This window comes from Pseudogymnoascus destructans (assembly GCF_001641265.1).
Source record: "Pseudogymnoascus destructans isolate 20631-21 unplaced genomic scaffold scaffold_32, whole genome shotgun sequence".
NCBI lineage: Eukaryota > Fungi > Ascomycota > Leotiomycetes > Thelebolales > Thelebolaceae > Pseudogymnoascus > Pseudogymnoascus destructans.
This window is the reverse complement of record NW_020167551.1, coordinates 137,454-158,040: the sequence shown is the minus strand read 5'-3', so window position 1 is coordinate 158,040 and position 20,587 is coordinate 137,454. Positions and strand designations below refer to the sequence as shown.

The 20,587-nt window shown below is 54.0% G+C and overlaps 4 protein-coding genes across 4 annotated transcripts; 2 read left to right on the top strand and 2 right to left on the bottom strand.

Annotated features, from left to right (window-relative positions):
- Positions 1 to 7,645: 7,645 nt before the first annotated feature.
- Positions 7,646 to 10,457, bottom strand: GSY1 (glycogen synthase). Its single transcript, XM_024472382.1, has 5 exons — positions 10,243 to 10,457; positions 10,092 to 10,189; positions 9,749 to 10,024; positions 8,137 to 9,695; positions 7,646 to 7,995 (listed from the first exon to the last, which is right to left on the bottom strand). The coding sequence occupies exons 1-5, from the start codon at positions 10,310 to 10,312 to the stop codon at positions 7,836 to 7,838; spliced, it is 2,163 nt and encodes a 720-aa protein (XP_024319974.1). The 5' UTR covers positions 10,313 to 10,457; the 3' UTR covers positions 7,646 to 7,835.
- Positions 10,458 to 11,749: 1,292 nt separating this feature from the next.
- VC83_08838 (uncharacterized protein) lies at positions 11,750 to 14,484 on the top strand. Its single transcript, XM_024472381.1, has 5 exons — positions 11,750 to 12,049; positions 12,164 to 12,342; positions 12,432 to 12,489; positions 12,580 to 13,286; positions 13,470 to 14,484. Exons 2-5 carry the CDS (start codon positions 12,181 to 12,183, stop codon positions 14,469 to 14,471), a joined length of 1,929 nt encoding a protein of 642 aa, XP_024319973.1. The 5' UTR covers positions 11,750 to 12,049; positions 12,164 to 12,180; the 3' UTR covers positions 14,472 to 14,484.
- A 1,360-nt stretch (positions 14,485 to 15,844) lies between these two features.
- On the top strand, positions 15,845 to 17,389 carry VC83_08837 (uncharacterized protein; the record flags this gene model as incomplete). Its single annotated transcript, XM_024472380.1, has 3 exons — positions 15,845 to 16,566; positions 16,712 to 17,005; positions 17,155 to 17,389. The coding sequence occupies exons 1-3, from the start codon at positions 16,418 to 16,420 to the stop codon at positions 17,387 to 17,389; spliced, it is 678 nt and encodes a 225-aa protein (XP_024319957.1). The 5' UTR covers positions 15,845 to 16,417.
- A 159-nt stretch (positions 17,390 to 17,548) lies between these two features.
- Positions 17,549 to 20,338, bottom strand: VC83_08836 (uncharacterized protein; the record flags this gene model as incomplete). The annotated part of the gene is made up of 1 exon (XM_024472379.1): positions 17,549 to 20,338. One exon carries the CDS (start codon positions 20,336 to 20,338, stop codon positions 17,549 to 17,551), a length of 2,790 nt encoding a protein of 929 aa, XP_024319956.1.
- Between the last annotated feature and the right edge of the window lie 249 nt (positions 20,339 to 20,587).

Sequence of the window (20,587 nt, the reverse complement as noted above, 5' to 3'; positions counted from 1 at the left end):
TTGTAGTTGCTTCCGGCGGAGCCTTACGGTGAGGATCTTTTCCACTTCCCATTCCTCTACGCCATCTATCACTTTGCTGCTAGGCTCAGGCGGATCCTGACCAGGTAGGGGGTTGTTCGGGTCCTTCATGAGGACGTCTGGTGAGAACACATTGTGTATTTGAGAACCGGTAGGTAGTTCCAATCGAAATGCATGCCCAATCCATTCCAACACCGTATATGGTCTAACCCATTGTTGGCCCAACTTGCAGCTAGGACAAGAGTTTTTCAAATTTTTAGTCGATAGGTACACTCTATCTCCTACGTCCCAGTCGATGGCCCTTCGGCGTCGATTCGCGTGCTTAGATATTTCCTCTTGTGCCTTTGCCATGTTTTCCTTTGCGTGGACCCATACGGTATGCATTCGGTCTGCAACCACCTTGGCTTCCTCTCGGTTTAGGGTCTCCCGGGGGTTGGTGCTTTTCGGAGTGTTCCAATCCCAACTCGTACGCGGATCGGTTCCGTACTTGAGTCGGTAGGGGGTCATGCCAATGGATGCGTGGGGGGGTGTCATTTGCACGCGGTCCATTATGGGGATGAGTTGGTCCAGTTATCCTGATAATGGGATATGAAAGGCCTCAGTCTCTGATCGATGTATCGGTTCATGATTTCCGTCTGCCCGTCGGTCTGCTTATGATAGGCAGTCGACAGCTTAATCTTAATGCCAATAATTCGACAGAACTCCTGCCAAAAGGATGATACGAATTGGGGTCCGCGGTTGCTTACAATCGACTCCGGAGTGTGTCCGAATCAGTATATCCATTTGATGAACAATTGCGCCATCTGCCGGGCAGTTGTGGTTTTGTAGCAAGGTATGGTCACCGAACTCTTACCTAGTCAGTCCATAAACACTAAGATGCTATCGTATCCATGCTTGTCCCTTGGAAACTCCTTGAAGTCCATGGTGAGGTGTTGCATAGGATATTCGGGTACGGGTAGTGGGTGTAGGAATCCTTGTTGCTTAGTGACATTGGTGTGAGAAAGCCGGCATGTCATGCAGTTTCGTACATACCGCAAACAGTCCACTTCCATCCTGACCCAATGATACTTTGGAGCGAGCAATTGGTAGGTTTTCCTGCCACTTGGATGTGCTGACGACACTTGATCGTGCGCTTCTCGGATCAGTTTCGTACATAGGTCAGTGTGGCGATTCACACATAGGCGGCCTTTGTACAGGAGGAGCTGGTCGTTCATCGCGAATCCGTCCGGTAGGGGTTGTTTTGCGCGAGTCTCGGTGAACGACTTCCGATTGTCCACACATAGCGCCTCTATTAAATTGAAGGGCACCTGTGCCTTGGGGGTGTCTATCAGGTTAATGGACGCCACATAGCTCTCTGCTAGTTCGGCGCTGATACGGGGGTGTAAGCAGCTTGGACCTAGCTGTCATACTGACATTCGTTGCACTCAGTTTGCTATCAAACTCAAGAGCAAACTTGGAAATCTCCTCCTCAAACCTACAAGTCACTATACATATTTTGGCTTATCACACCAACAACAAGAGCAATACTACTCAATGATTGCTACAACCATCTATGATTCATTACACGTCATCGCTCCTTAGTTACTGGGCCGATATTACCACATAGCATATCTCTACAACCCTCTATGATTCATTACATGAAATCACTCATACTACCACATGACATATCTCTACCAACTAGAGGCCTAGGAGAATGAACGATAGCTCTAAAAGCTCCTACGAACCTCTATGATTCATTACATGTCATCGCTCTTTAGTTACCCACAAGATTGGTTATGTTATGACATAATTTGTCTATGACATAATTTGTCTATAGGGGTACTCTGACCTTGGACCTCCTTTTACTTCCTATAGGCTACGAACCTAAGAGATGGTTCTATGGGATTCTCTTACGTCGACTACAGTTACCAAGCCTGGTAAGTCATGGAAAGTCTTGGAAAATGAGAGAACTACATTCCTTTAGCATAAATAGGATTGCCCTTTCCTTAAGAAAGGGCAAGCGGACAATACAGTAAATCGACTATCACATACTTCCACGTCTTTTCCAAGCTTCCAAGCATTCATCTTGTTACTCCTTGTTTCTGAAAAGTCAGTGAGGTGTTAACCTCTGACTTACCCCTGAGTTCCCAGACTCAACATTTGTTGCAACTTGTCTGAACCACTTCACTACATCACACACCTGATTGCTGCGTTGTGGAATAGTCTAAGCTACGACCCTTTGGCTCTTTTTCCTAAGACAGTGTGTTGTCTTAGTAAATTCATCCCTTCCTTGGGTGGCTAGATTCTCACATCTGGTGCACCCACCATTACACAGAGGAGTCGGTCTCCAGCTTCGTAGGCAATTCGGGGTTGAAGTGGTGAAGTGCCTGTACCGCTAAAAGTTGTCGTCGCAATTCCTCAAATGCATCCTCACATTCGTCTGTCCACCGGAATGGCTCCGATGGACTAGTAATAGTTGTGAGGGGCTTTGCTATTTTGCCGAAATCTCGAATGAATTGCCAGTAGAAGCCACAAAAGCCTAGGTAGGACTTCACACCTGTAACAGTAGTCGGTCGGATCCAGTTGTGAAGGGGCTCGATCTTGTCAGGGTCCACTTCAACACCAGAAGTAGTAAGGATATATCCTAAGTACTTCGTCCAGGTAACGTTGAATTCACATTTCTTTATATCGGCTTGAAGTCCAGCTTCTCGGAGATGCTGTAGGACCTTATGCACATGGCCTACGTGTTCCGTAGGGTACTCGGAATAGATTAGGATGTCGTCTAGGTAGGCAGTACAGAAGTCGTCCAAATATTGCATTCGTTCATATACCGCTGATAGGTTGCGGGACCGTTCGTCAGGCCAAACGGTAACACTTTGCATTTGTAGGTTCCATAGCGAGTCTGAAAGGTAGTGTACTCTTCTGAGTCGGGGTGCATTCGTATACGATGGAAGGCCTGCCTAATATCTAGCTTCGTGAAGATTTTGGCTTTCGACACCCGTCCTAGTAGTTCGTCGATATGCAGAATGGGGTAGGGATCGTTCCGGGTGAAACCATTTAACTTCCGGTAATCGATGCAAAATCTTAATTTGCCATCCGCTTTCTTTACGAATAGGATAGGGGATGCAAAGGGGCTGTTGCTGTTGACGATAAATCCCTTTTCCAGGTTTTCCAGCAGGTATTGCTTGGTAGCCTTAAGCTCTTCAGTGCCTTGTTGGTATAGCGGGGAGAAGGCATTTGGTAAAGGAGCTTCGAGCTGTATCTTATGGCGTATATGCGGTGTGGAGGGATCCGACCTGATTCCAACTTCGAAAAGACATCAGCATAGCTTTGGTGCATAGGCGGGAGTTTCTGTTGGATGAGCATGGGCGTAAACCTATGTACTAGGGTTTTCTGCGGTGGGGGAGAAACCTCCTGGTTTCGTAGTGGGTTCGATGGTGTATCAGTGATCTCTTCGTAGTCAGAAATTATCACTTTCATTTCCATCGAGCGTCCGCCTGCGCGGCGTCTGTCTTCGCGGTGGATTGCGGAATCCCGGCGATTCGCATCCGACTGGTATGCAGGATATTTAATGGACGTTTCGCGTGAGTGGTAGGGCAAGGTGATCTCCTTGCTCCAGCTAGGAGTCAGCGGGTACTCCTTTGGCCATACTAACCGGCTCTTTGCAGAGTCGAGTAGTATTCGGAAGCGGCTGAAAAGCTTCTTCCCAATTATCACATCTTGTGCTCCGAGGTCCAGGAGTACAAAGGGGCAGTTATATATTCAGCGTCCTTCGACTGTTAAGTGTAACCGAATATACTCCGATACGTGGCCTTGGATTTTGCGCTGAAATCCACGTATGGGTACAGAGTAGGGTAGTTTCTGTATGGGGCTCTGAAGCGCTTTCGACAGTCGTATTGCGAAAGGCTTGTTAATGACGAGGTAGCCATTTGCTCCTGTGTCTGCTAGGGACTTCGTTTGCACCCCGAGTCCATTCATACTCAGGGTCGTGTCGACTAAGAACTGGGTGCCTCCCAGGAGTTCTCGTAAGTCTAGTCCTCGCAGGTCACATTTGCATAGACCTAGGAAGGAGCCTTCTCCTAGGCCTCATCATTTTCCTCGAGGGACGCATCTGATTGAAGTTCCATGGCTTCTTCCCATTGTTCTTCTGCCTCGGGGTCGTTACGGTCAATTTCCTTGATAGTAGCATTAAGGGGGCATTTGTCCTGGAAATGGCCAGGCTTGCCACACTTGAAACAGTTTCCTGAGGACGCAGGGACTGCGGTTCTCACACGTTCCGGTATGGCTGGCTTGGGGAGGAACACGGTTCGGGTGAACAGAGCGGATGTGGCTCGAGTCAGCTTCGACGCTGACGCCTTGTCGTGTCCGTGGTACGTGTGGACGTCCTTGCGAGAGCGGGTAGCGGATTCAATTCGTTGTTCCGGCGCCGTTCCTGATCAAAGGCAGTAAGTTCTCATACCATGGTCTGGTAGTCTCCATTCCATTGGTTTTTGATGATCGCGACGCGGCTGCAGAATTGGGGAGTCAACTTGTTCCACATGTACCGAAACCATTCCAACTCGGAGACTTGTCCTGTGATAGCTGCACTTTGGAAACGAGCCTTGAACTCTGGGAAGGTTTTGCTAGCATGCCCTTTCTCTCCCATTTGCAGGTCGTCGAAGAGGTTCCTGGCCTGTTCCGTCTCGTTGCCTGTGAGGTAGTATGAACCTAGTAGATCCATCATCTCCTCAGCACTGCGGAACCCATGCGTAGCGGACAGGTATTGGGGCTTTAGGTAGGTCTTCGCCAGGCCGGTCGTAGTTCCCCATATCAACGCTTCTCGAGACGTCGGTAAGGTAGTGGTCCTCATTGACTACGAGTCGATCCCGAATCGAAGCGCTCCATTGTAAGAAGGTATGTTCTACCCCATCGCTGAGAGGAAGGATTTTCTCAGAGATGGTTGATTTCTTATAGCGATTCGGAGGGTCCTCGGTGTGCATTCGTGATGACCCTGGAATCGAGGGAGAACGAGTGTTCCGAAGAGGCGGCAATTGAACTGTCTCGGGGGTGTTTCGTGTACGAGGCGTTCGTTGCTCCGTAACTTCTACTGTGGGTATGGGGGCGTCCACCGGCGGTGTGGACGGGATTCTGGTCTGGGATGCCGACAGGATAACTAGTAGATCCTTGACCTCCTGTATCTGTGCTTCAAGGTGGGCCATTCGACTCGGGATGTCTTCAGATGGCACAGCGGTCATAGCTGCAGTGGTGGTTTGTCTGGTAGTCATTCTGGGCAGTTGACCGTCGTTGTCTTGGGGTATGTTTGATGTCAGCTTTTTCGACATATTGCCTTGGGTGTGTATCGGTACTGATATGAAAGAGCTTGACTTCCGGTAGCTCGTAGCTATCAACGCTCTTGTCCACAATTTCCTCTGTGCTAGGAGGGGGTTCTTAAGGATCTCGTATCCTATTTGGCGCCAACGCGTCGGCGACTTTACCAGCTTGTTCTGAAGAATCAAACCCTGATCCACTGGCTGTCCGTGAGATCTCTGGAATCACGGCTATTTGAAGTCGTCAGGTCTCTCCTCCGAAACGTCACCGAGTCGCAGTCGATGGTGTAACGGTAGTTCTCCTGAGTCGTTCCGGTGTGGGATATTATTTAAGTACGGCCGTCCCCGGCAGGCATGATCTTTTTTGTATAATGTAGGGACACAGGGCACCCAGCTCACAGTAATAGCATATGAGAGTGCAAGTCGGAGGCTAAACGGATGCTATCCTATAGGTCTACTACGAAGGATACAAAAAAGATGAAGAGAGGAACCCCCGTTGGATCAATCTCCTTAAGTACCCTAAACGGGTCCGACTCGGCTAACCTGCCTTCACCCTCATCATGTGACCGTAACCTGCCCGACTCAGATCCTTTCCGTCACTGAGGGACAGGCATCCTTACAATTACACTCACTGACTCACTGACTTTTCAGAAACAAAGAATAACAAGATCAATGCTTGAAAGCTTGTAAAAGACGTGGAAGTATGTCATAGTCGATTTACTGTATTGTCTGCTTGCCCTTTCTTAAGGAAAGGGCAATCCTATTTATGCCAAAGGAGTGTAGTTCTCTCATTTTCCATGACTTTCCATGACTAACCAGGCTTGGTAAATGTATTAGAAATCAAGTGCGACCCACAACTAGCTTGCTAATCATGTAGTGAATGTAAGAGAATCCCATAGAACCATCTCTTGGGTTCTAGCCTATAGGAAGTGAAAAGGAGGTCCAAGGTCAGAGTACCTATAGACAAATTATGTCATAACTTAACCAATCTTGTGGGTAACTAAGGAGCGATGACATGTAATGAATCATAGAGGGTTGTAGAAGCTTCTAAAGCTATCGTTCATGTTCCTAGGCCTCTAGTTGGTAGAGATATGCCATGTGGTAGTATTGGCCCACCCCCTTAAGGAGGAGATTTTCTTAATAACTTGTTCAATGAGTGTCCAAATGATATGCCATGATGTATGTAGCATAAACAGATGTAGTAGAAGAGTTTGCAGCAATCATTGAGTGGTATTGCTCTTGTTGTTGGTGTGATAAGCCAAGATATGTATGGTGACTTGTAGGTTTGAGGAGGAGATTTCTAAGTTTGCTCTTGAGTTTGATAGCAAACTGAGTGCAATGAATGTCAGTGTGACACAATGAATCCTCCAAATCTATCCGAATTATATAACAACGTTACAAGAGCTGGAAATATACAAGATGCAATGGCATTACACAATTTCTTAAATCCTAATGAGGAAACACAGGCCTAGAACAATGATACTGAGGCACTAACAGAGGAGGAGATTTTACAAGATATTATATCAAGTCATCTAAGTTAATATAATGATGCTTAAATTTAAGAAGAAGAAGAAGCAACCTTAGAGCAGCCTATACCTTCAATATAGGCTGCTTAGCAGACTGTTAATGGCAGAGTTCAAAGCAGTCTAGATAGTTGGATTATATAGGCATTCAGTTGCGCGATATATTCATTAAGCCGATATCAAACTAGTGGCTAGATTCCATCGGCTTAGTAGGACTCTACTATATGGCAATTTCTTAGCCTAGAGAGCCTAGCGCTGATTTGGGAATAGAGGGGCAGGGACCCTGGTTACTGTCACACGCTAAAGTGCGACAGTACTAGTAATTCAGTTGCTAAATTGCTCTAATGAAGGCGCTTGCCTGCCCCCCCATCCCACCGTCCCACACATGTGTGCCTGGTCTCGCGTCAGTCAATGGGTGATGACGTAGTCGCGCTTTTACTAGGGTACTACAAATACGTTTCTCCTAGGATGGCAGGTCAGACACCTCGGCGGCGATATACCCCCCCATATAAATTTTATATGAGACAAGTATAGTGGTATGATACGGCGGGTGTTGTTTTAGTCTGTCTGGGATTTAGGACTCGGACGGACGGGTGGGTGGACTGGCTTGTCCTCTGCGATCACATATTTTACACACACGCTCAGTAGAAACAGATGTCAGGACCGGATTAATATCCATGCATGCATGCAATGCCATAAATGCGTCTTCATGTTTATACAAAAAAAAAAAAGCTTCCTCCCTTCCCCCCCTCCCAGTCACTCAGAAGCTCAGCGCGCGCACAAATGCCACCCCCCGTCATCCACCAACAAGCTCAACCACGCACCCCCCCCCTTTCTGTCCTCATGCAAAACATTTTTGAAATCTCCTCCTCCTCGTCTTAATTACCTCCTCCAGCCTCCTCTTCAACTTGCACCAAAAAAATATATATATATATCACCCAGCAGACGAGCCAAGGCAAGCCGGTTCCTCGTCTACGGCTTCATCGACGACTCCATCAAACGGTTTCGTCTACGACGACGCCTGCGCCTTCGCCTTACCCTCCCCGTTCTCCTTCCCCAGCTCCGCAGGGCTGGTGGGTCCCCCACTCATGGGGTCGAGTGCGCTTCCCGATGGGCGGCGGTTGCGGAGGGTGAGGGGGAATGGGTACTCATCTGGGTCTTCCTCTTCTCTGGTTATTTCGTTAGCTTTCATTCATCCACACACCACATAACCCCCCCCCCCAAACCTCCCTCCCCTGCCCCCAAAAAAAGGGGGAACGGAAGGAAGAACAGGCAAAAGGGTAAGAAATGGAGGGGGAAAAAAGACTCACGGCAACTTCCACGCAATATAATCCTCCGTACTCAACCCCTCCCTCCCCTCCTGCAGACTCCCAAAATCCCCCGGCGTCATCACCCCCGACCGATCCCTCGGACTCCCCGGCACCGAAAACGGGCGCGAGATCTTCACGTCACTCCCCGCAAAGACATCCCCCTCGCCCTCCTCGCCCTCAAAGCTGGCCGGGTACGCTCTACGCAGCGCAAGCTGGCGCGCCTTGACGTACTCCATCCCCATCCTCTTCCAATCCAGCAGATCGCTCAGGCGCTCGGTTCGGTTACGTTGGTTGATGCGCTGGCGGCGGGATTTGGCGGCGAATTCGGCCATGAAGTGGGTGAGCTGGTTGACGGAGTCGTCGACGCCTTTGGTGCGGCGGTCGACAATGTAGATGCCGTAGTCGGTGGAGTTCTCGATGAGCTCTTCCATGTAGCAGCCGAAGCCCGAGAGGTTGGTGGTGATGGATGGGACGCCCATGACCGTGCATTCCGCGGGTGTGTAGCCCCACGGCTCGTAGTAGGATGGGAAAACACCCAGGTGCGTTCCGCGCACGAACTCGTCGTAGTCGAGCGGCAGCACCGGGTTAGCGGAGTTGAGGAACTCGGGGTGGAACACGATCTTAACGCGGTCCGAGGGGTGGTTGAACAGCTGCACGCGACGGATCTGGTTCAGAATCGGATCCTCGGCATCATTCGCCATATTATGCGTCACAATCGGCGGCAAACCATGGCGCTTCATCGCGAACAAGCGGCGGCGGAGGAGGATGCGGTCTTGTGCCGTGATGAGGTCCTTGGAATCCGGCATTGGGTCGCCGTCGTGCCACTTCAGTGCGCGCTCGAAGATGCGCTTGCCGACGCCGCGCTCGATGACGTCGACGGTGTCGCGGAGGGATTTGATGACCGCCTGTCCCTTGAGGGCCTCGACGGTGAGGGATTGGGTCTGTGCGGGCATGATGATGAAAGCTACGACTGTCATTTTCGATCCCGAGGCCTTAAGGCGGTGGTTCAGGCGCGCGAGAGACTCGATGAACATGTCGCAGCCCTTATTCCTGTACTCGTAGCGGCCGGCGGTGAAGAAGTACAAGGTGTTATCCGGGTCGAAATCATTGTGCCCATAGAAATGCCCGCGCACGAAGTCGTGGATCTTCTCCTTGGACTGCTGGTGCAGGTTCTGGAACTCGTGCATGGCGCTGAATTTCGTGACGTTGAGCCCGTTGGGCAGCACGCCGTCGGGCTTGCGCTTGAGGAGGTGCTCGCTCTCGTAGGCGGTGATGTGCGAGACGGTCGTGAAGACGTCGCAGGAGTGCGTGGCGGCGCGCTCGATGCAGTAGCGGTGGTAGATGCCGCGCTTGCCGGCCTCGGCGTCGACGTCGAAGTACTGCAGGTTGTTGTAGAAGTCGACGGAGCCGGCGCAGAGGTAGCGGCCGAGGAGCGTTGCGTGGGTCGTGAAGATGGTCGTCACGTCGATGCGGCGCTTCTTGCAGAGGGGGAGGGCGACACCGGAGAGCCACTCGTGGAAGTGGGCGACGACGGCCCTTTCCTTCTCGTGGGCGACGAACTGGGGTGGTGTCAGTGTGAATGTCCGCAGAGAGTGCAGCCAGCTATCCTCACCTCTCCCAGGAACCAGGCGACGAGGTATCCAAAGACCACCGCCTCGTTGGTCTCGTCGTCACCTGGCGGCGACGGGATGCTCGCCGTGTTCCACAGGTCCGCCTTCCACTCGTCCAGGAACTTGTATGCGGTCTTCGTATCGATCAGCAGGACGCGGGGGGCACCCTCAATCAACCACCGCCCATAGACAATGCTGATGCCACGCTCCTCCATAGCAGCGATGGTGGCAGCGAGCTGGGGGTTCGTGGGCGTCAGCGCCTCGACCTCGACGGCGGCCTGCATCTGTTAGCTACAATCCCCCCACACAATGAATTGGGTTGCGGGAGCTCGGGGGAGTGCTCACCGACTGCCTGTTCAGCGGACCGATCAGGGTGTAGCGGTCGCCATACTCGGCGGTGGTGACGGGGGCTTTGGATTTGAGGACCGAGTAGATACCGCCGACTAGGATTCATTAGTATGTGAAGCTGCCCGAGAGAGCGAGGGAGTGGCCATGCCTCGATTGGCAACCTCGGTGGCGATCTCGAAGAGAAAGTGGTTGCGGACATCTCTGTTGGTGGTGGTCATGGTGGGCTTCGTTATCGATTGATAGCGAGCGAAGGGGAGGAGAGAGGTAGTAAGTAGTATAGATAGTATGGTTCAGTAGGTAGGATAGTAGGGCCAGTGTGACGTTGGGATGGCGTTGGCGTTGGCGTTGGCGTTGGCGTTGGAGTTGGCGTTGGCGTTGCGTTGGCGTTGGCGTTGGCGTTGGTGTTGGAGTTGGCGTTGGCGTTGGAGCTCCAAGGGCCACCCCCCAGTCAGTTGGTTTGGTAGCGAAGCGGGTTGGGTGGGTTCGGCGGTTGTGTGTTTTTAAAGCAGGCCAGAATATCCAGCGTGTTTGTGGATAGTGGGTATGAATGATGAGATGTGAATGATGAGATGTGAATGATGAGATGTGAATGATGAGATGTGAATGATGAGATGTGAATGATGAGATGTGAATGATGAGATGTGAATTATAGAAGGGTGTCTGCCGTGGTGGTAGTGGTAGTGGTGGTGGTGGTAGTGGTAGTGGTGGTAGTGGTGGTAACTAGTGGTGGTGGTAGTGGTAGTTAGTGGTGGTGGTGGTGGTGGTGGTGGTGGTGAGTAGTGGCAGTTAGTTGTAACTTAGTGGTAGTGGTGGTGAGTAGTGGTGGTGGTAGTGGTAGTGGTGGTAGTGGTAGTGGTGGTAGTGGTGGTGAGTAGTGGTGGTGGTAGTGGTAGTGGTGGTAGTGGTAGTGGTGGTAGTGGTAGTGGTGGTGAGTAGTGGTAACTAGTGGTGGTGGTGAGTGGTGGTAGTGGTAGTGGTGGTAGTTGTAGTGGTGGTAGTGGTGGTAACTAGTGGTAGTACTGATGAGTGGTACTGACTACGGATATCCCCTCCTATCGCTCCTTCGTATGTACCCTCCCATACACCTTTCCCTCTAGCTACTCGAGTACCCTACTATCCTACGCTAACCCACCTATCCTACCCTACCTACGCTAACCCAGCTATCCTACCCTACCTACCCTATACCCTACCTACCCTACCTAACTTACCCTACCTACCCTACCTACCCTACCTACCCTACCTAACTTACCCTACCTACCCTACCTACCCCACCTAACTTACCCTACCTACCCTACCTACCCCACCTAACTTACCCTACCTACCCTAACCTACCCTATACCCTACCTACCCTACCTACCCTACCTACCCTACCTACCCTACCTACCCTACCTACCCTACCCTACCTACCCTAACCTACCCTATACCCTACCTACCCTACCATCCTACCCCATCCTACCCCACCCTACCCTACCCTACATACACCTACCTCTCCCACCTATCCCTCCCTCCCTCCCACCCACCCACCCACATACTCCTACATAACTTACTCCTACTACGGTCACCCCAATAACCCACCAACGACGGCCTCAAATTTCTTTTTAAACATCTTCGACGGACCTCTTCTCCACCCTCTCCGCCTCCCCCCCTCCCCCTCCCCCTTCTCCCTTCTCCCTTCTCCCTTCTCCCTTCTCCCTTACAACCCCCAGACGACTTTCCTCCCAGTCCTCATACCTCACACCTCTTACCTCTTACCTCTTTCTCCCTCCTTCCTCCTTCCTCCTTCCTCCTCCCTCTCCTGCGCATCTCCCGCTGCTATCAATTCTATAGTGAACAGCGTTTGGCATTGTTACTTCCCTTTTCCCCTTTACGAGAAAGAAAGGTCGCTCTCGGGCATCTTATACACCGAACCCTTGGAAAACGTTTGGTTCTTCTCGACGCCAGGAAAGAAATCACTGGTTAGTGAACCTCGTCAATCCCACCCCCCCCCGTGTGTCCGTCCTCTGGCTGCTGCTCTATATTCATACCCAGACCCCAGATTGCTAACTCGACATCCTTTCCCCCCCGAGCAGTTTTACAACCATAAAAGATGTCCATAGCTCTGCCTACTCCCCAGCAGGGGAACCTCGACAGATACGTCGTCGTCCACGTTGCAACAACCTGCGATGAGCACGGCGTATACGTTACCAAGGACTCGGCCGAGGTCATTGAGCTGGGTTGGATTCTCCTGGATGCCAAGAACTGCGACGAGGTACGCCGAAATTGACGCTCGACTCCCATATATAATATTTTATTTGTGAGGACTGAGACACTGACTGGGATTTTTTTGGGGGTGAACAGCTATACCGCGAGAGTGTGCTCGTCAAGCCGATCAACACCCCGATCACCCCCCTCTGCAGTAAGTTGGGAAGAGCTACCCCTTGATCGAAATTGAACCTCTTTTACAATGGCCTGGCCGGAATATAGCTAACACTTCTTCCTCCTCTAGCCAGCCTGACAACATTGACGTGGGAGCACGTCCGCAATGCAGGCACTTTCCGCGATGCGATCACCCGCTTCGATGCATTCGCCTCCGAGCACTTGACCTCCAAGAACCTCGATTTCTCGTTCGTCACCCTCGACTCGTGGGACCTCCGCGTCCAGCTTCCCCGTGAGGCCCGCGACAAGGCCGTCGTCCTGCCGCCGTACCTCCAACATTCCCGCACATTCGACCTCCGCACCGAGTACCAGCGATGGCAGCAACACCACCCCGAATCCCTCCCGTTCGGGCCATCCATGCTCTCCAACATCTGCGCCGCGCTCGAGGTTGAGCCCGTCGCCGCCAGCGCGCCCATCAAGCACAACCTGCCGTTCCACCTGCAGGCCCTGGCACCCGCTTCTCCCCGCCGCGCCATGGAGGAGGCCGTCACCCTCGCGCGTGTCCTCCGTGGGCTGATCAACAAGTCCCAGCCGGCCCACGAACACCCCGACGTGCTCACCCGTCCCATGGACGCTCGTGCTGACGTGCGGGCTTTCCTGTCGGAGCGCAGCAAGGTCCTGCACATGGCTGGCCTGCCCCACGACACCACGCAGTCGGAGCTCGAGAGCTGGTTCACGCAATTCGGCGGCCGCCCGATTGCCTTCTGGACGCTGCGCACTCCTGACCAGCACAAGCCCACGGGCTCCGGCTTCGCCGTCTTCTCGTCCCACGAAGAGGTTAGCACGCTCCCCTTCTCCAATCTCTACCTCTACTGCAAGCTGTGCGAGACCTACCAGATAGTCGTCTGTGGAGGCCCCTTGGCATACGTGCTCCTGCTCTATGACCAGCTGATCAAACTCCCCATCCCGCGGCTGGTCAAATTCTTCCACATTCGCGGACACAATCTAATGGACTTCCAGGCCGCCGAATCCCTCTGCATGAACGGCCGCGCCCTCAACGAGAAGGCAATCGAGGTCTCCCCCTCCTCCAGCCGCGTCCTCGACCGCGCCGCCGAGATCCTCACCCCCTTCCCGCCCAGCAAGAACCGCCCCCGCCCAGGAGACTGGACCTGCCCATCCTGCGGCTTCTCCAACTTCCAGCGCCGCACCGCATGCTTCCGCTGCTCCTTCCCAGCCATGGGCGCCGGACCGAGCGGCGACGCGATGGGTGGCTACGGAGGCGGCGGCTACGGCTACGGACCCGCGGCCATGATGCCCCCGCAGCAGCACATGGGTCACCATGGCGGCATGGGCGGTGTCGGCATGGGCGGTGGCGGCATGGGCGGTGGCGGCGGCCATGGCGGCGGCCGCATGGGTGGTGGTGGTGGCGGCGGCGTCGTTCCTTTCCGCGCTGGGGACTGGAAGTGCGGCTCCGAGGGCTGCGGATACCACAACTTCGCCAAGAACGTGAGTTGTCTCCGCTGCGGCGCCTCGCGCGCTGGCGCTGTCGTCGTCGCGGACTCCGGATACCCGTCCCCTATGGAGGCGCCGTCGGGGTACAACATGAACTCGCATAGCATGTCCGGTACCCCCGGCCCAGGACCCTTCGCTTCGTCTGCTGGTGGCTTTCCCTCCAGCGCGGGCTACGGCCAGCATTTCCCCGGCCCACAGAGCACGTACGCACTCCCCTCCGGCCTGGGTGCGGCGACCGGCCCATACCAGGGCTTGAACTCGCACTACGGCGGTGGCGGCGGTGGTGGCGCGCACTCTGCTGGCCCATTCGATAGTCGCGCGGCGGAGGCTGCGTTCCAGAGCGCTACAAATGGACCGGCGGGCGGTGGGGGGAACTTCTACCAGCAACAGCAGCAGCAGGGGGAGAGCGATCCGTTTGCGTTTCTGTCGTCGGGGATTAGTGGGCTGGCGATGAGTGGGGATGTGAGACAGAATGGGGCGGCGGCGGTGCCGAATAAGTCGCCTGCTTAGGGTGGTGAGAGGGTGTGTGGGTGTCGGTGTCGGGGGGGGGGGGGTGGGGGTTGTTAAGTGGTGGTGAATATTTTGGACGAAGCAACATTTTTATCGTTCGAGATTTTTTTTGGAATACATACGACGAGGGGGGTCGCTGGTGCTCTACTACCTACTCAACCTCCCGGCCTTTGCAACGCGCTGTCTCCATCCCATTCAAGGAGTTGGAAGCGGCCTCTACATCCCCATCCGCGTCTTTCCAACACATACGAACGCATTTCCACCAGTTTCTTCTTCATTAAAGTTTCTCAAGTTTCCTCAGTTTTTCTTCTCTTTTTTCAAACCTTCTTCTTTTTTTCAATTTGGCTTTGGTGGCGGGTGTCGGGGTTGGGGGGTTGTCGGTACGGTTAGGCTGCGCGTTAGGTTGCGGACAAATGCGCGTTGGTGGGTGGGGGTGTCGGTCTGATCTGGTCTGTTGCTCTGGTCTGGCGCGTGCATAGCGATCTTGATCTGATATCTGGGAAGCGGGCGGGTTCGGGTTCTGCTTCAGTTCGGTTCGGTTCGGTGCGGGATGGGGCTTTGCGTGTCTTGGGCTGCGGTGATGGGGGGGTAGAATATTAGCAACATGGGATGGGACGTTTTTCGGGTCACCGGCGGGTGTGCGCGGGAGCGGGTAGTTCGAGGGGATGGGGGTGTTGGTAAAAAGCTGTGGGGTGGGATGGGATGGGATGGGGTTGGGATGGGATGGGGTTGGGATGGGATGGGGTTGGGATGGGATGGGGTTGGGATGGGATGGGGTTGGGTTGGGATGGGATGGGGTTGGGAGTGTCGGAACACGTAAAAACAAAAAGTTGCATGGCGCGGGGGGATGGGTTCTTTGGGGGGCGCTGGCTGGCTGGGGAAGCGTTTGTGCATGGGATGGCAGGGTGCGGGAGCTGGAGCTGGGGGGTTGGGTTGGGTTGGGATCTGATCTGATCGTATTTGATTCAACGGGGGATGGGGGGGTTGATATTTGGATTTTGGGATGGGATGGGGGGATAGGCGGTGGGGTGGGGGAGGGTCTTGTTTGTTTTATTTCTTTGCCAATTTGATGTGTTTGCGGTAGTGATTTCTTTTGCTGAGACTTTTGTGTTTTGTTTGTGGTGGTGATGGTGGTGGTGAGGATGGGCGAGGCTGTCTTCATATCACCTAGAAGACCCGGCACTTGTTTGAGCGCACTTCCTCTGCAACCTCTCTTACAATCCGGTGACTAGGAGCATAGTAGTAGGGTTGGGTGTAATTATAGACGCAACTTTTGGGGGGGGGGGGCGGGGGGGCGGGGCGGTTTAAGGTTGTGGTTCATATCATAGGGGGAGAGAGGGGGAACTTTTTGCTACAATAATATGAAGGGACTCATCAACTTCAAACTATTTCCAGTCACACTGTGTACTTTCTCCCTACCCTACTGACCCCCTCCTATTCCAATTCCGTCAATCCGTAACTTATTAAACTTCGATATCTGTGGCGTACACAACTGTGGCGTACACAACTGTGGCGCACCACCCAACCAACCAACAATCGTGGTGCCACCCGCGCCGACACCAACTGACGGACCCCTGGGGTTGAGAAACCCCAGACGCGACACGGCGGCGGCGATTAGATCGCGCGATGTGGCTCTAAGAAATATAGCTGTGGTGGTATCACTCACTCCGGTTGAACTGCACAACAGCACAACACGACACGGGGGATAGTAATTGTTAGCTCTCTCCACCCTCTCTCCCTCACCTCCTCTTACGAGCGTACCTTCTCTTTTTCTCGATCATAACCACCATCACCACCACCACCACCGAGGGAATCTACAAGACACGCCAAACCAAACCTTTCCGCGACGACCAGAATCGCACAGGTGCGCCGCCGCACAGCACGACACACACACACTCCATTCCACAAGGCCGAAGGGAAAGGGAAGGACAGAAGAAGGGGCAAGGATGCATACCTCCATAACGCGCGCGCAGAACGCGTTTGGGTTTTTCACGACCGTCGCATTCGTCGTGGCGCTCTTCGTGGCGGGGAGTGATTACCTCGTTGCTCGGACGCCGGGGGCGGAGGTTAAGGTTGGGAGTGGGGGGATTAGGGTGTATGTCCTTCTTTCCTACTATCTCCCTGCGTGTTGCCGAACTGTGGGAGCGGCTGGATGTCTGGATGGGTGGCTGGTGGCTCGCTGCGGGGGCCAAGTGTCTGATTGACGAAGAAGAAGAGATAGCTAATAATGACGGTGATAGCACCAAGGGACGACCACACTATTATAGTACGAAGAAAGAAGAACACGCCAGCATCCGGTTTGATCTCTCGGCCGACCTCTCCAGTCTGTTCACGTGGAACACGAAACAAGTATTCGTCTACGTGACCGCTGCGTGGAACGAGACGGCGGGCGGCGCGGTGGCGGCACCGAACGAGGCGGTCATTTGGGATACGATCATCACGAGCCCTAGCGCGGATCATTTGGCGAACCTAGGGAAGTTGGCGAAGCGGAAGCTAGTGGAGAGTGGGAGGGGGAAGAGCGTTGATGCGGGACGGTACGTGTTTTCCTACATCCCTCTCTGCCTTGGGTGGACGGGTGCACTTTGCTCATGGAGCTGGATGTGGCGGAAGCAGCCAGCGCGTGCCTGTGTGAACACACACCGTGAGAGAGGGGGTTGGGGATCGAGTGCTAATACCCAAACAGAGGCATCATCAAGCTGCGCAACCAAAAACCAAAATACCAAATCACCGCCCCCACCGGCAGGGTCGCGCAGGCCCGCGGCGTCACCCTGCGCGTGCGCTACAACGTGCAGCCGTGGGTCGGCGCGCTGGCGTGGGATACGGAGGGGGAGGTGGGGCTGTGGAAGCCGATGAGGGGGGGGCAGAGTGGGGAGTTTGATTTACCGGCTGTGAGGGAGAAGGGGGGGGAGAAGGTTTAGATGTGGGGTTTGGTGGATGGGGTGGGAAGGGGGGGAAAGGGGGGGGTGGACGGGGGGTGTAGGATTTAAACGGACAGGAAAGGAAATGTATGCGATTCTTATGATGAGGGGTGTATTGATTGTGCGTGACTAACTAACTGACAGACTATCCTACACCACCTAATCATCCCAATCATCACCCCCATCCCCATCCTCCTCATCATCCCCCTCATCCCCCGAACTCTCACTCTCACTCTCCGACCCCCTCTTCCTCCTCCACCCACTCGGTCCCACCGCCCCCGCATCGCGCAGATCATTAAACAGACTTGCCTCCGCCATGTCCTCATCCTCCGTCTCCCAGGCCGTCTCGTCGTCAATCTCGATTCCGCGCCACTCATCTACGTTGTCTTCGAGGTCGGTTGAGTAATCCGTGGTGTCGGATTCGACTTCTGGCATCTCCCTTCCCTTTCCCTTATCCATCCTGCAGCTCCCACCCTCCTCGTCGCCTTCTTCTCCCATCTCCGTATCCCCACCCCCAAACCCAACCTTCGCCCTCTCCCTCCTCATCCTCGCCCTCTCCGCCTTCCTCTCCGCACTCTCCTTCTTCTGTTCCGCCCTAATCCTCGCCCCAATCGCCCTATCCTCGTCCTCGGTATCACTCATATACATCTCCTCATCAGTCGGCCTAATATCCCTCCCCGTAACCGGATCCACATGACCCCATAACATCATATAAAGCAGATGATCATCCAGCCTCAACCTCCTCCTCACCGACTCCCTCATCACCAGCTCATCAATCCTAAACAGATGGATCTTTCCCGCTCCCCACCCTTCGAGGTGCAGTTGCCCGATCTCCGCGGGAGGGACCCCGAAGATAGACATCCCGCAGTTTTCGGGCCTGACTTCATAACAGTACCGCACTGCGGCGCGCAATACCTCTACTGCTGTCGTAAACCCCCTACGCATCAACAACCGCCACAACGGCGTCAACCCGCGCTGTCCCAACATCACCCTCACAAGCCCATCATCCCCAATCCCCGTCATCGGCTCGTTAAACCGCATTCCCAGCTTGAGCACCCACGCCTGCACATTCCAGCAATCCACATCAGTCCACCACGTCTCATTATGGACTAGACAAATCCTCCCCGCCGTCGTGGCAACATCCATCACCACCCAAGTCTTCACCAGCGTCTCCCCCATGCTCTTCGGCAGCCTATGACCTTCCCGCGCTAGACAGGCAAGGATATCCCTCACACACCTCTCCCGATGAACCACCATCGCCAACCACCGGAAACTGGGAACCCGCCGCACCAGCGCCCAGTTCGTAAGCTCGCGTCGCCCGGACGGGTCGAAGATGCAGAGAGAGTCGTACATCCCGTGTCTGCAGATCCTTCCCGCGAGAGGGGCGAAGGCGCGCGCGCACGTCTTGAGAGCGTGCGTGAGGTGCGTATTGAGCGTTGCGTGGAAGAGGCGGGAGGTGGCGTAGAGGGTTAGGAGGGAGGAGGGGAGGAGGTGGGCGCAGAGCTCGAAGTAGAGTTCGGGGTGGCTGGCGAGGGCTTCGAGGGGGGAGTGTGTCGATGGGGTGAGACGGGGTTTCTTGGTGGAGAGGAGGGGAGAGGTTGGTGCTGGTGATTGTTCGAAGGAGGGGGTGGGGGACGGGGAGCGGGCGCGCTTGAGGCTTTGGGTTAGTTGGGTGGTGGTGGGGAGGATGCCGAGGGATGTGAGGGGGTTGGTGGTTATGCTTGTGAAGGAGGGGACGGTGGCGGGTACGGGGTGAGCGGTGCTTGTTGAGGGCCCGGAGAAGGCGGCGGCGCGGGGGTCGGCGGGGTCTTGGTACCCGGTTGGATCGTCTTCCCAGTCTGAGTCCTCTTCGTCGTCGGCGTGTTCGATCTCCTCGATCTCGGGGAAGTCGTCGTCGTGGTCGAGGTCGCCGGCGTCGGTGTCGGGCATTGCGGCGTCGCGCACGCGGTTGGAGGTCATCATGGCTTTCATTGCGGCGTTTTTGGGTAGTTTGGAAGCAGGTACGGGATTGTCGTTCTCGTCGACGTAGTCGTATTCGAAGTCGGAGTCCTCGCTGTAGTCTTCGTCGGAGTTGCCGAAGTCCAGGCCCTCGGCGGAGGGGTCCATGTCCATGTCTTCATCTTCGCTCTCATCCTCAGGCTGCACGGAGGCACCTTGGATGTTTAGCCCGCCGAACCCCTCGACTGGGTTAGGGGCATGTTGGGGACCTTGCGCGGGGGCATTCTGGCTTCCGATGACCAAATGAGGTAGAGCCCAGTGGTTCACATGGGCAAATTCGCCTATGGAAGGAGGTTGAGGATTATTGACCAGGTTATGCTGTGGAAGGGTGTTCATGGCGGGTAGGGGTGGTGGAGGCGGTGGGCCGAAGAAGACTTGAGCAGGGAAGGTGGGTGGTGATTCAAATTCCGGTGATTCGATGTAGTCGTATGAGGGGGATATAGTCATGTTCCCGCTCTGCAATGTTGGTCCAGCTTGCCCAAAGTGGGTTTGAGAAGGACCTGGAGTCGGAGCAAAGGTGGCTGATGCTGGTAAGGAGGGTGTCTCTAGGTATGAGGCAGTGAGATAGTTGTTCCCGCTATTAAAATTGTGGCCAAACTGGCCGAGAGAGACTGGACCATGGCCTGGGTTCGACGGAAAGGTAGGTGTCTGTGGTATAGCAGGTGGCCCAAAGTATGAGGGGGCAGCAGGTATGTTCCCGCTCTGGAAAGCTTGGCCATATTGCCCGAAAATAGACGGAGCTGTGGTTGCATCGTTGTTGTGAAAGACGTGGCTCGGCGGAGGAGGTGGTCCAAAGAAGACGGGGCCATGAGCTGTATTGTGGTTCGGATTTGGGTTTGAATTTGAATTTGTGTTCGTGAATCCTTGGCCATTTGAATGTGGACTGTTTCCATCTTCGACCGGATCAGTGAAGCCAAAGAAGTCTGTATTGTTGTTCACGTTCGAAGACATCGTGGGTGTTCTACAGATCCCTCTCTTCTTGAAATATAAGAATCCAAGTGTGGTATCCTTGAGATGGAGAGCTGTAACGTTGCGTGGAATAAAGTAGTCTGACGAAGGTGAGATTATGAAAATACCTTATATTGCCATACACAACAGTGAATTAGCCCATTTTCGGTAATTCTTTCATAGAACAATGGCAGTATAACCTCCCTTCTCTCTTCGTCTTTATCTACCTTTCATATCTCCCACCTTATAATT